This window comes from Tursiops truncatus, chromosome 15 (assembly GCF_011762595.2).
Source record: "Tursiops truncatus isolate mTurTru1 chromosome 15, mTurTru1.mat.Y, whole genome shotgun sequence".
In the NCBI taxonomy this organism is placed as follows: Eukaryota; Metazoa; Chordata; class Mammalia; order Artiodactyla; family Delphinidae; genus Tursiops; species Tursiops truncatus.
This window is the reverse complement of record NC_047048.1, coordinates 16000788-16013435: the sequence shown is the minus strand read 5'-3', so window position 1 is coordinate 16013435 and position 12648 is coordinate 16000788. Positions and strand designations below refer to the sequence as shown.

Genomic DNA, 12648 nt, shown 5'->3' with positions numbered 1-12648 from the left:
AGACCAGTGGTTCTCAAATTTTGGGCCCTTGGAATCCCTTTGAATTCTTAAAAACTGAGGCCCCAAAGATCTTATGTTTATATGGACTTTATTTATCCATATTTACTGTGTTAGAAATGAATACAAGTTTAAAACATGTATTAATGCACTTAAAAATTACAGAAACAAATATGTAGAGACAGAAAGTTGATTAATGATTGCCAAGGGATGGTAAGAGGTTGATGAACTGGGACTGTTGCTAATAGGTATGGAATTTCTTTTGGGGGTGATGGAAGTGTTCTGGAATTAGACAGTTGCACAACATAGTGAATGTACTAAAAACCACTAAAATGAACACTTACAAATGGTAAGTTTTTTTTTTTTTTTTTTTTTTTGCGGTACGCGGGCCTCTCACTGTTGTGGCCTCTCCCGCTGCTGAGCACAGGCTCTGGACGCGCAGGCTCAGCGGCCATGGCTCACGGGCCTAGCCGCTCCGCGGCATGTGGGATCTTCCCAGTCCGGGGCATGAACCGGTGTCCCCTGCATCGGCAGGCGGACTCTCAACCACTGCGCCACCAGGGAAGCCCCAAATGGTAAGTTTTATGTTATGTGAATTATATCTCCATTAAAAAAATTGCCAAAAATTACAATAACAAACCCATTACATAGAACATAGAAAACATTTTAATTTTAAAAATGACTATTTTCCAAAGCAAAAAAATAGTAACAAGAGTGACATTTTTTACATTTTTACAAATCTAATGTCTGATTCAAGACAAAACACCAGGATTCTCATGTCTGCTTCTGCAGTCAGTCTGTTGTAATATCACACATCATATAACCTCTTGAAAACTCGGCAGTATACCCAAGGAAGAATGCAAGGGAAAAAGTCAAATGGCATCTCAGTTTTATTATGAAAATAATTTTGACCTTGGAGACCTCTGAAAGTGTCTCAGGGATCTCCAGAATTTCCAAGACCACACTTCGAGAACCATTAGATGACTAGCAGTTTGGTCTTCCCTCCGCTTTACACAGGGGCTCTTCATGTTTTCACATTTGTTGCCAGTTCCCAGATATTTGGTAAATTACCTGCCAGAAATAGTGGAAAGAGCATAGGTCAGGGAGTCAGGGCTTCTGAGGTTGAAAGAATAGCTTATGTACGGGGCTTTGTTGCCAGGCCGCCTGGAGTAGAGCTATTTAGCCTCTTTGTGCCTCCATTTCTTCAGCTCTTGAAAGGGAATAATGGTTGGATCTGCTTCCTAGGGATCTGCATCTGCCTGGTGGAAATTAGGATTGTTAAACAACTGATATTCAAACAGAATAAGGTAATTCCATTCACAGTGTTCAGTTGTAGTGTGCTAGCCACTGTCTTAGGTGGTGGGGATACCATGGTGAACAAGAAGACAAATGTGGTTCTTATTTTCCTGGAGTTAATTTTTTTCGCCGGGGAGATGGGTGTGGGACTGGGTGATGGTGACAGACAATAAACAAAGAATTATAAGGAGAGGGTATCAAGATCTGCATCTGCCTGGTGGAAATTAGGGTTGTTAAACACCTGATATTCCAAGAGAAAGAAACAGTAATTTTTTTAAAAAACTTCCAAACTAGATCCTTAAGTAGCAAAGGAGAGCAGAGGCAAGTTGAATACAAGAGCTTACGCCATAAAAATTGGAAAGAGACTAGTGGATGAAGCAGATAATTCTGTCCTTCAAGCCTGGAAAGATTAAATGAGGGTCATCTGGGACAGCAGGCATAGCAACAGTGATGAGGAAGAGAATGCGGGCTGGAAAAGAGAGAACCAGACTTGGGGGGCGAGGTGGAGAAGGAGTCCTCAGATAATAGAGCACCATGGGTGTCCAAGAAACCATGCCAGTCTCCCCCACGTGGACAACCTTTCCTTCATTTCATGTACAATTAATTACATAAGAGCCACAGTGGGTGGGGTGGACACTACCCAGAGGAGCTCCCGGGGGTCCGGCCGAGCTGTACACAGGCCCTGTCCTAAAGGCACTGAGGTCACCTTTGGTGGCTGCTGTGCATAGGCAAGTTTGCTGTGCTCACTGGAATGATGAGGCTTGCTCTGCAGAGGTTGCCTTGAGAAGACAAAAAAGAATATTAGCGTTTAAAACAAAACAAAATATTGTAATCTCTAGAGCAGGTATTCTCAAAATGGGGGTCCCTGGTCTCTATAAAGTTAAAACTATTTTCATAACAATACTAAGATGTTTGCTTTTTCACTCTTATTCTCATGAGTGCAAAGGCTACATGATATGTAATAACAGATTGAATGCAGAACAAGCTGAACTAGTCTGTGGTGACAAAGTCAGAAAAGTGATTGCCTCTTGAGAGTTGGGGGCAGGAAGTGGCTGGGAAGGGCCCAGAGGGAATTTTCTGGGGTGATGGTAATGTCCTATATCTTGATAGTAGTTTGGGTTACACAGGCATATGCATTTGTCAAAACTCGTGTGTGGAAGCATGACATGATTTCCCAACTGTGTGATCCTCATGTTGGCATTCCTTGTAAGATTTTGTTTCTAAGATATTTGAAAACCAAGGACATGTGAAAAATGCCCAGGTTTTAACATCAGAAAGACCTGAGTTTAATCCTGATTTTGCTACATACTATGTTTGTGACTTTGAACAAGTATAATAACAACATTTAGCAGAGTTCCTGGTACATCACAGGCACCTAATAAATACTTGTAATATGACCAAGTGAAGTAATGTAATTTTTCTTAGCTCTAATTTTGTACTAAGGATAACAGATCTCATTTTCATTTGCTCTACTAAGATTCATAGTGTTTCTGGGTGAATTTCATTTTGATGGCAAACTGAAGCAGAGAATTGGAAAAAAAAGTTTCTTTTTGCTTGGGTTTGCTCAGTTATTAAATACTAATGGGGAATAGGCAAGGGTGTAAGTTTGTGGGGAGGGGACACAGTGACCTCTGACATCCCCCCTTGTGACTCTCATCACCTACAAACATATCAACTGCCTTCTGTCTTGGTGACTTCATCTGAAAAATGGGAACAATGCTACTACTTTCCAATAGAATTGTAGTCACAATTAAATGAGGTAATTTTGAAGAGTACCAAACTTAAAATGGATGCTCAATAAATGTTAGTTGTCTCTTCCATTTTTCATCTCTCCCTACTGTTTTCCCTGAAATAGATAAACATGTATGACATGTTAACATGTAAACATATTAATATAGTCTTCCTACCTGAAGTCATCCTTAATGTTCTCTCATATAGCCTATGTTAATAATTGGTCTGGGCTTCCCTGGTGGCGCAGTGTTTAAGAATCCGCCTGCCAATGCAGGGGACACGGGTTCGAGCCCTGGTCCGGGATGATCCCACATGCCGCGGAGCAACTAAGCCCGTGTGCCACAACTACTGACCCTGCTCTCTAGAGCCCGCAAGCCACAACTACTGAAGGCCCCGTGCCTAGAGCCCATGCTCCGCAACAAGAGAAGCCACCGCAATGAGAAGCCTGTGCGCCGCAACAAAGAGTAGCCCCCCCCTCGCCACAACTAGAGAAAACCCATGCACAGCAACCAAGACCCAACACGGCCAAAAATAAATAAACAAAAATTTAGGAAAAAAAAATTGGTCTGTATTTGCTGTCTTTCCCCAGCACATACAGGTCCACATTCATGATAACACCAAGAATTGCACACTTTCATTGGCTAGACTTGAATTTTTTGGACCAAAAACTTTCTTGAAATCCATGAGCTGTAGCCTAAAAGGGAGTCTTCTGTTACTAGAGAATTGGTTCTGTCGGGATGGTTGTTTAGGGATTTGACCTCAGCTGTCTCCTGGATGACTGCATCAGCTTGTGCAGGTTGAGGCCTCTCTATTCTTGGGGCTGCTCAAGAGGCCTGGCCCTGTGTTCCCTTGACATGGCTCTCCCTGTTGCGCTCTGCAGTGGGAGCTTGGGGACTCACCATGTATATCAAATCATCACTTTGTACACTAAATATGTTACAATTTTTATTTGTCAATTATATTTTAATAAAGCGGTAAAACTTTTTTGAAAAATAAAATGAAGTTACTAAAAGTGTAGGTTTTGATAACCTAATAACGTATTCTGAAGGGAAGAAAAGAGACCCAAAGTGAGGTTTCCCTGAGGAAGAAGAAATTCCACCTGCAGACTCTGCACCATCTCCTCCTGCCTGGAAGTTTCCAGATTGCTGCCCTGCCCTACAGATTTCAGACTTGCCTAGCCAGCCTCCACAGCTGCATAAACCAATTATTTGCAGTAAATCTCTTTATGTATATATGTACGTATAACTCTTCATGGTTCTTTCTCTTGTAGAACCTGACTGACACAGCAAGTAACTTTACTTATTTAACTGAACAAGTAAAGGCTAGGTGTTAACTCCCTCAAGTTTCACTCTTTACCTACTCCACATACAAACTTACCTATACCTTCACTCTATTTTCTTCTCTCTTAAAGTTTCCTGCTCCAACACCTACATAAAGCATCCTTGCCAATCTCTTCTGAGACCTTGCTCCATCGATTATCTCCTCTTTCCTGAATCTTCAGCCTCTACTCTAACTCATGCTCACGTCTCCCCTGTCTAGGAAAAAACAAAAACAAAAAAAACCTCTTTCCTTACATTCCCCATAAATATTACTTACATATTTTCTGCCTTTCTAGAGCCAGACTTCTTGAAATATTCAATTCTTGCCGCTGTATTTCCTCACTTCCCATTCATTCCTTAACCAATTGCAGCCTGGCTCCAACTTTCAGGTTCCAGCCAAAACTTTCTTTGTCAAGATTATAAGTGACCTTCTGATTGCCAAAGCTAAAGAAACTGAAGTCTGTCCTTTTCTTGACTTCTCAGAGGCATTAACCACTCCTTGAAATTTCTGTCTTGCCTTTGAGTGCATCACTCCTCCTTCCCTTCACCTCCGAGACCACTCCATTCTCTATTTCTTTAACTGATTCTTCTTCTTCGGACCAACTGTCAAACTCTGGTGTTACCCAGTCCACTCTGACTTCAGCCTTTTATCATTTTATATGCCTACAGTTTCCCTGGGTGACTTCTTCCACACCCATCACTTGAACTTCATTATCTGTGTGCTGGTGACTCCTGAATCTAAGCCCTATATCAAACTCTTATCAAAGCTTTATTCCCAAATATCCCTCTGCCCAATGTTGGATCCAGACATGTCCCCATTCCAGAATGTGCCACAGATACATCAAAACTCAATAGGGAGGCTTCCCTGGTGGCGCAGTGGTTGAGAGTCCGCCTGCCGATGCAGGGGACATGGGTTCGTGCCCCGGTCCGGAAAGATCCCACATGCCGCGGAGCGGCTGGGCGTGTGAGCCATGGCTACTGAGCCTGTGCGTCTGGAGCCTGTGCTCCGCAACGGGAGAGGCCACAAGAGTGAGAGGCCCGCGTACAGCAAAAAAAAAAAAAAAAAAACTCAATGGGGGGGCTTCCCTGGTGGCGCAGTGGCTGAGAGTCCGCCTGCCGATGCAGGGGACACCGGTTCATGCCCCAGACTGGGAAGATCCCACATGCCGCGGAGCGGCTGGGCCCGTGAGCCATGGCCGCTGAGCCTGCGTGTCCAGAGCCTGTGTTCTGCAACAGGAGAGGCCACAACAGTGAGGGGCCCGCGTACCGCAAAACAAACAAACAAAACCCAAAAAACGCAATGGGGGAACTTCCCTTGTGGTGCAGTGGTTAAGAATACGCCTGCCATTGCAGGGGACACAGGTTCAAGCCCTGGTCTGGGAAGATCCTACATGCTGCGGAGCAGCTAAGCCTGTGTGCCACAACTACTGAGCCTGCTCTCTAGAGCCCCTGTGCTACAACTACTGAGCCCGCGTGCCACAACTGCTGAAGCCCGCACGCCGAGAGCCTGTGCTCCGCAACAAGAGAAGCCACCGCAATGAGAAGCCTGCACACTGCAATGAAGAGTAGCCCCCGCTCGCTGCAACTAGAGAAAGCCCGCTCGCAGCAACAAAGACCCAACGCATCCAAAAATAAAAATAAATGTATAAGAAAAAAACAAAACCTCAGTGGGTCCAATGAACCTATCTACAAAACAGACTCACAGACAGAGAACAGACTTGTGGTTGCCAAGGGGGAGGGGGCGGGGAGAGAAGGACTGGGAGTATGGGGTTAGCAGATGCAAACTATTATATATAGGGTGGATAAACAACAAGGTCCTACTGTATAGCACAGGGAATTATATTCAATATCCTGTGATAAACCATATGGAAAAGAATATAAAAAAAAGAATGTGTGTAACTGAGTCACTTTGCGGTACAGAAGAGATTGGCACAGCATTGTAAATCAACTATATTTCGAAACTCAATGGGTCCAAAAGCTAATTAATTTTTCTTTTGTATTCCCCATCTCAGAGAATAACAGTCTTCCCAGTTTCCCAAGCTACTAACATGGTAGTTCTCCTAGATTCTCCTTCACTCACCCTCGTGCATTCAGTTATCAAGTTCTTCTGAGCCTATCTTCCACCTCAAATCTCTCAAATTCTTCCCTTTTCTCTTTTCCTCATATTACTGCCTTTGTATAGACATCATTTCTGATCTAGAACTAGTCTTTTAACTATTTTCGTATCTCATCCTGCTTTACCTTTAGTCCATTTTCCCCACTTATACCAGGAAAATTATATATTCTTCTAAATCTTATCAATCCCCTGGGCAAAGTTTTCAGTGGCTCCCTGTAACTCATAAGATAAAGTTTAAATAGTTCAGTATGATATTCGCGGTTCCTGCCTTTCCATGAGGCTTCATCTTTGGCCCAATTGTGATTTGCATTTCACCTGTACTGAACCACTTGTAGTTCTCATATCTTGACATTTCTGCATAAGCTGGGCCCAGTACTGTTCCCCTACACCACACACACACACACACACACACACACACACACACACACACACACACACACACACACACACACACACACACACACACACACACACACACACACACACACACACACACACACACACACACACACACACACACACACACACACACACACACAGTCTTCCCCGACCTCCCAGAGAAAGTTAGTCTTCTTTTTGGCTCCTTTAGCATCCTATGAAAAACACCTTTGTTATGGCACCAATAAAACAGTTTGACTAGAGGGAAAGAACCAGATCCTAGCAGGGGATATTTGGTAAATGTGTGATTAGCTTAATTCAGCAATTTTAAAGCTTAAGTTTTTAAGTAAGGGGATATTTTCTTCAATCATAATCTCCTGCCAAAACCTAATGTGTAGACTAGATAAGAGCCAGCAATCCCTTCCCTTAGCCCCCTTGTGCCATGCTGCCTCTGAGGTGCCAGTGCCTTAAGTGGGCATAGTGTGAAAACAGAGGCTTTCCTACAGTTGACCAGATATCTGATCTGTCAAAAGTCTGTCAGATTCAGCCATAAAAAGGATTGAAGTACTGATACATGCTATAACATGGATAAAACTTGAAAATATTATGTTAAATGGAAGAAGCTAGACATAAAAGGCCACATTGTTGTATAATTTGATCTGTATGAAATGTCCAGAATAGGAAAATCCATAGAGACAGAAAGTAGATGAGGGTTACCAGGGCCTGGGGGAGAGGAGAATGGAGAGTGACTGCTTAATGGGGATGGGGTTTCTTTTGAGGCGGTAAAAGTGTTCTGGGATTAGAGAGCGGTGATGGTTGCCCAACTTGTGAACATACTAAAAACCTCTGAATGGCACACTCTAAAAGGGTGAATTTTACATTATGTGATTTATATCTCAATAAAAATATAATTACAGTGGCACAGTATTCCATTCCATGGAATTGAGAGAAATAAAGGAATTTTTATAAAAGCAGACTAGGCATAAGTTTGTGTAATGTTAATATTTCTTTGTAAAATTACATGTGCATAACTGTTATCTTCGTCTAATTGTGAAGAAATGTGACTGGGATTCTCTGGGATGTGTATAAACTTATTGGGAGCAGTGAGTAAGTTCCCCCACCCCCAATCACCACCACACACACACAAAAGAAAACAAACAAAAAACTGTCAAAAATTTAGGACCGGGAGCTAGAGTCCTAAGAATTATTTCCAAAGCAACTTTGTATCCTTGCTCAATCTATCCAGTCACCCTAATGCTTCCCCTGGACTCTAACCAGCCCCTTCTCTTCATGGAAACCCATGATGGAAATCTCTACCCCCCCACCCCCCCACCTTGGGATGTCCTTGTTTTGAGGGTAATATTGGCAGAGTAGAAGCTGTTGAGGAGGTGGTGGCTTCCTGAGGAAAGAACTGCGGTCTGAGAGAGCTGAGCAAGGACACCAGGGCTTATGAGTAAAGGTGGGGAGGAACTAGGCTGGGGTAATAGGCAAAGCCCTTGGCAGGAACTTAGGCTAAATTTTGGGAGTCAGGTGGGTTCTGGGAAATAACAAAGGATGATGGCTCAGGCCACCCATGTACAGTGAGTGGGTTAAGGTCAGGAGAGTGAGGTGACAGCCTTTTGGTGGAGAGGCACTATCTCAAGGGGAAGACAAAGGGGAGAAAAGGGCTGGAGAGTGGAACATCTGGGGTTTTCGCAATAAACCACAACTAGGTCTTACCTTCAGCCTTAGAACTCCAGTTTGGGTAAACACTTGAAAAAAAGAATTGGTGCAGGCCAGAATCTTATCTCCTCTTAATAAATTATGAAGAAAAGCCCAGGATTCTTACACCTCTCTCCCTCATCCTCCCACTCTTCCCCAGATTGACGTCTGACGAATAGCCAGAAATGAGAGTCACACATCCATACCCAGAGTCAAGAGGTGGACCCCAGCTGCAGGCACCCATACACACACTTTAGCCATGCCCTTTTATTATTTCTTTTTCCCTGAGACAGGTGGATGGTGGTTAGTGGTGAGGGGTTCCCATACCCCCACTGCAGTGTTGCAGGACAACTCAGCAGTTCTCGTGTTTACTGGGGTAGACATCCCAGTGGAAGCCAATGGCATTGATAATGGATTGGCCAGATCGGCCACTGATGAATCGTAGCACAGTGTTGGGGTGCAAGGGGACAGCTTTGAAATTCTTGCCTCTGTTTTTCCCAAAAGTCAAGACGCGGGACTTGTCAGTCACAAAGACCAGCTTTCTCAGGTAGTTCCTGTACTTTCCCGACACCTGGACCACTGATTCCCCAGGGTCCAGGGAGATCTCGTGCAGCTTTCCCAACTTGCCACCCACGTAATCGCTCCACACCTTGCCGTAGCGCACCTGGAGACTAGGGGCAGGGGTGAGGAGGGAAGAAAGGGAGACACTGAGTAAGGTGATCAGAATTCAGGACCTCTTGGCCTACAGGCTGAGACCTTCAGACTAGTGACAGGGATGACAAACCCCCTGCCAGTCCCACAGAATGTGAGGGTTGGGTAAGCCCTTGGAGATCATACATGGAACTTCAACTCCTCATTTTGCTGACAAACAGGCTCACAGAGGGAAAACAACTTGCCCAGAATCACCCAGACAGTGAATATCAGAGCTTGAATTTGAAGTCTACACTCCCACCAGGCCCCCACCCCCTACTTGAAACAAGAAAAGGGATTTTTCAAACATCTGAAAGGCTCCGATGAAGGAAGAGACTTGTCCGTGCTGTGCTAGGATACAAATCCAGGATCAGAAGGATGCAGTTTGGGAGAGCCACCAAGCAGAGACGGGGGATGCCAGCGGGGACCTAAACCTTGGGGGGGGAAAGCTAGACAGCTTCCAGGTCCCTCTGATGGTATATGATTTACCCAAGATCACAAGTGTGGGTGTGTTAGGGGTTTCGACAGCACAGGTCTCAAATCCAAGTCCTCTAATAATTTTTCCATATCCTGTTATCCCTGTGACTTGATTGAAACAGATGTGACCCAAAGTGACTGAGAAATACACAATTTAGTAAGATCCTAGAAGGTCCCCAAACCACCGAAACGCAAAGAATCTTACCCTATGATGTAGTAGCTGTTAACTCGGACACGAATGGCAGTGATGGGGCCATCCAGCTGGTTTGCAGAATGGGAGAATCGCTTTCCTCCGTAGCCTCCATACTCTCCACTGAAAGAGGAGGAGCTGGCCTGAACTGGAGGGAAAGGTGGAGTTGGGGGAGAAATCCCCTGAGAGCGCAGTTTCTCCCCACAACTCAGTTCCCACCACCCCAAGTCAGCCACTGACAGCCTTGGCCACCAGCAGTACAGGAAGCTGCTTCCCCTGACTCTAGTGCTGGGCTCCTGGTTTCTCACTTACGCTTACTGGCAGAGGCTGATGCACAAAGAAGGGCAAGAAAAGCAACGGTCAACATCCTGGGGCTGGAGTGGGAAGAAAGGAGAAAGTGAACGTTTACCCTTATCCCCCCAGATATCATTTACCCAGCCACCCCTGATCTCCAGTTGAGGCTCGGGTTTCTTGGTCCTTCAACTCAGACCTCATCCACCCAGTCTTGGTCTTAGAAAGAACTGTCCACACTCTCTAGTCCTGTTTGTCACAAATACTATCTTATGTGTCCTCAATCCCTCTGCCTCTCTCCGGTCTGGCTACAGCCGATCCTTCTCTTCCCTCCCAAGCCAGAAGATCAATCCTGACCTTCTAACTGGATTAAGCTGTGTCAAGCCCTGTTCCCTCCTGGCACAAAGCAGGAAAGGAGTTTTCTAAAGAAGAAGTGGAGGACATCTCCAAATCCTAGAGATGGTTGAGTTTATCAAACCAGGAGTCGGAGCAAAACCTAACTGAAGTAGGCCTGTGGTAGATTGGCCCAGTCTGTGGGACATCTGGGGCATAGTTTAAATTCCTAGTTTCATCCTAGTCTCAAATCAGAAGGAAAGGAGCATTTCAGAGGTGTGTCTCTGGGTCACTTGGAGAGTGAAGGTGGTGATAGAAGAAACAGCCAACAGCACTGTCCAAGCAGTTCTGGTGCAGGTGGGATAGACTGAGGAGTTGGAGAAGAAATCGGAACCGGCTTAAGACAGATCCCAGGCACCTGGTCTATTTGTCATACCTCCTTCTCCACTAACACAAATCTGGCCGTAGGTGTATCCTGGGTGTCCCCAGTCCTTAAGCTGAGATCCAGATATCCTTACACCTAAGACTAGCTCACAACCAGATGCCCTGGTTAGCTGACACGCAGGTCTCCCCAGCCATTCAATCCAGGAAGCCTCTTCTTCAGCTCAGCGTGAATCCCCTCTAATTCAAATCCAGGCATCCCTATTACCCCTCAGACCATACCTCTGTCACCCCTCACCTGGCACTTTCAAGTGCAAAGTAACCCCCTGGAAACTTCCAGGTCTTTTATACCTCGTCCAAGCCCTCCCCCTGCTCTTCATTGCGTGAACCTCACCTCCTGAGCAAACATGATCAAACTCTTAGGGTCAGTTGTCAGGCAGGGTCTGGAACATCTTATCCTGCCCCAAGGGTTACAGGTGGCAGGGTGGGGTCAACTCTGGACCAAAGCCCAGATCTCAGGAGAGGCAGAATAAACTTGAGAAAAGATCACCAACCGAAGGGCCAGCTGCTTTGTGTGGGCAAACTTCCTAATCACCTCTGGGTGTGGTCCAAGGTTCTCCTTCCCCTATTTGGTTTCTGCTGGTGCCCTCACCTGCAATCTGCCATCTTTCAGGATAAACATTGTCCTCTGCAGGTATTTGAAATATAGATTCTCCTGGAAAGGGATTACACTCCCAACACCTTATACTTAGGAATGCCTACTATTTGCCAGACACTTTTTTTCTCTCCCCTTATATTTTATTTGAAAAAATCCAGAGTATAGAAAAGTTGAAAGAATTGTACAGTGAACATCCCTATGCCCACCATGTAGATTCTATCTTAATATTTTGCTGTACTTTCTATTTTTTCCATTCATCCATCCTCGATCTGTCAGACTCTTCACAAACTTTTTCTCTCTGAGAACGGTGACTTGAGGCCACAGGACACCTGGAGATCCCCCTCCCTGGAACAGGTAGAGTCAGCGCAGTGGGCAAGTGGGAAGCTGAGGAAGTAAAAGCAGACAGGTCCTCCTCTGGGGGCAGTTCTGGGCCCTCAGGACTCCTGGGCGCCATAGCTGAATCTTCCTGGGGCTGTAGCCCACACAGGGCAACGGCTCCCTCCTGTAGGTCTGAAACTTCCCAGGGTTGGTGTCATCGATTTCTTCTCTTTGCCAGCCCTTCTCTTCTGGGGCCCCTCTAGGACTGGCCCTCTGACCCACTGTGTCAGCAGGGCAGAAAAACAAAGCCCAAGGAGGGGCTGGAACCCTTAGCCTTGGTTAGTAATGATCAGGAGCGTGGCATTTGGAGTACCCCACCCCCTTATAGGCTCACCATCTGGGACTGAGGACTCATCCCAAGAAACACAGGGAGCCCCACCCTGATGAGCCGGAAGTAGGGTGGGGCTCCTGGCAGGGAGATTTCGGGAGCTAGGAGGGCAGCCAAGGAGGCACTGTGTGATCTCCCCTCTCCAACCTTCTGCACGTCCAAAACGAGCACATCCTGGTGACAACTTTTACTTCATTCCAGCCATTTTGTTCTCTTATGGCTTTTGTCCTTTCTTGTGCTTGCCTTTCTTCCCTGATTCTCTCTCCTTCCTTTAATGTCTTGCTCTTTCCCTGACATCTCTTGCCCTGAGGTTTTCCCTTTATATTCTCTCTTTCTTGGTGCCTCTTCTCTTCTTTGTCTCTTCATCTCTCCCAAGCTCTCTCT

General features: G+C 45.5%; 1 protein-coding gene and 1 long non-coding RNA gene across 2 annotated transcripts; one reads left to right on the top strand and one right to left on the bottom strand.

Moving 5' to 3' along the window:
• Nucleotides 1–485: 485 nt before the first annotated feature.
• Nucleotides 486–6966, top strand: LOC141276473 (uncharacterized). Its single transcript, XR_012326058.1, has 2 exons — nucleotides 486–572; nucleotides 5697–6966. It is a non-coding gene; the product is annotated as an uncharacterized lncRNA (long non-coding RNA).
• A 1834-nt stretch (nucleotides 6967–8800) lies between these two features.
• ZG16 (zymogen granule protein 16) lies at nucleotides 8801–10262 on the bottom strand. Its single transcript, XM_004323013.4, has 3 exons — nucleotides 10208–10262; nucleotides 9911–10043; nucleotides 8801–9209 (listed from the first exon to the last, which is right to left on the bottom strand). The coding sequence occupies exons 1-3, from the start codon at nucleotides 10260–10262 to the stop codon at nucleotides 8891–8893; spliced, it is 507 nt and encodes a 168-aa protein (XP_004323061.4). The 3' UTR covers nucleotides 8801–8890.
• Between the last annotated feature and the right edge of the window lie 2386 nt (nucleotides 10263–12648).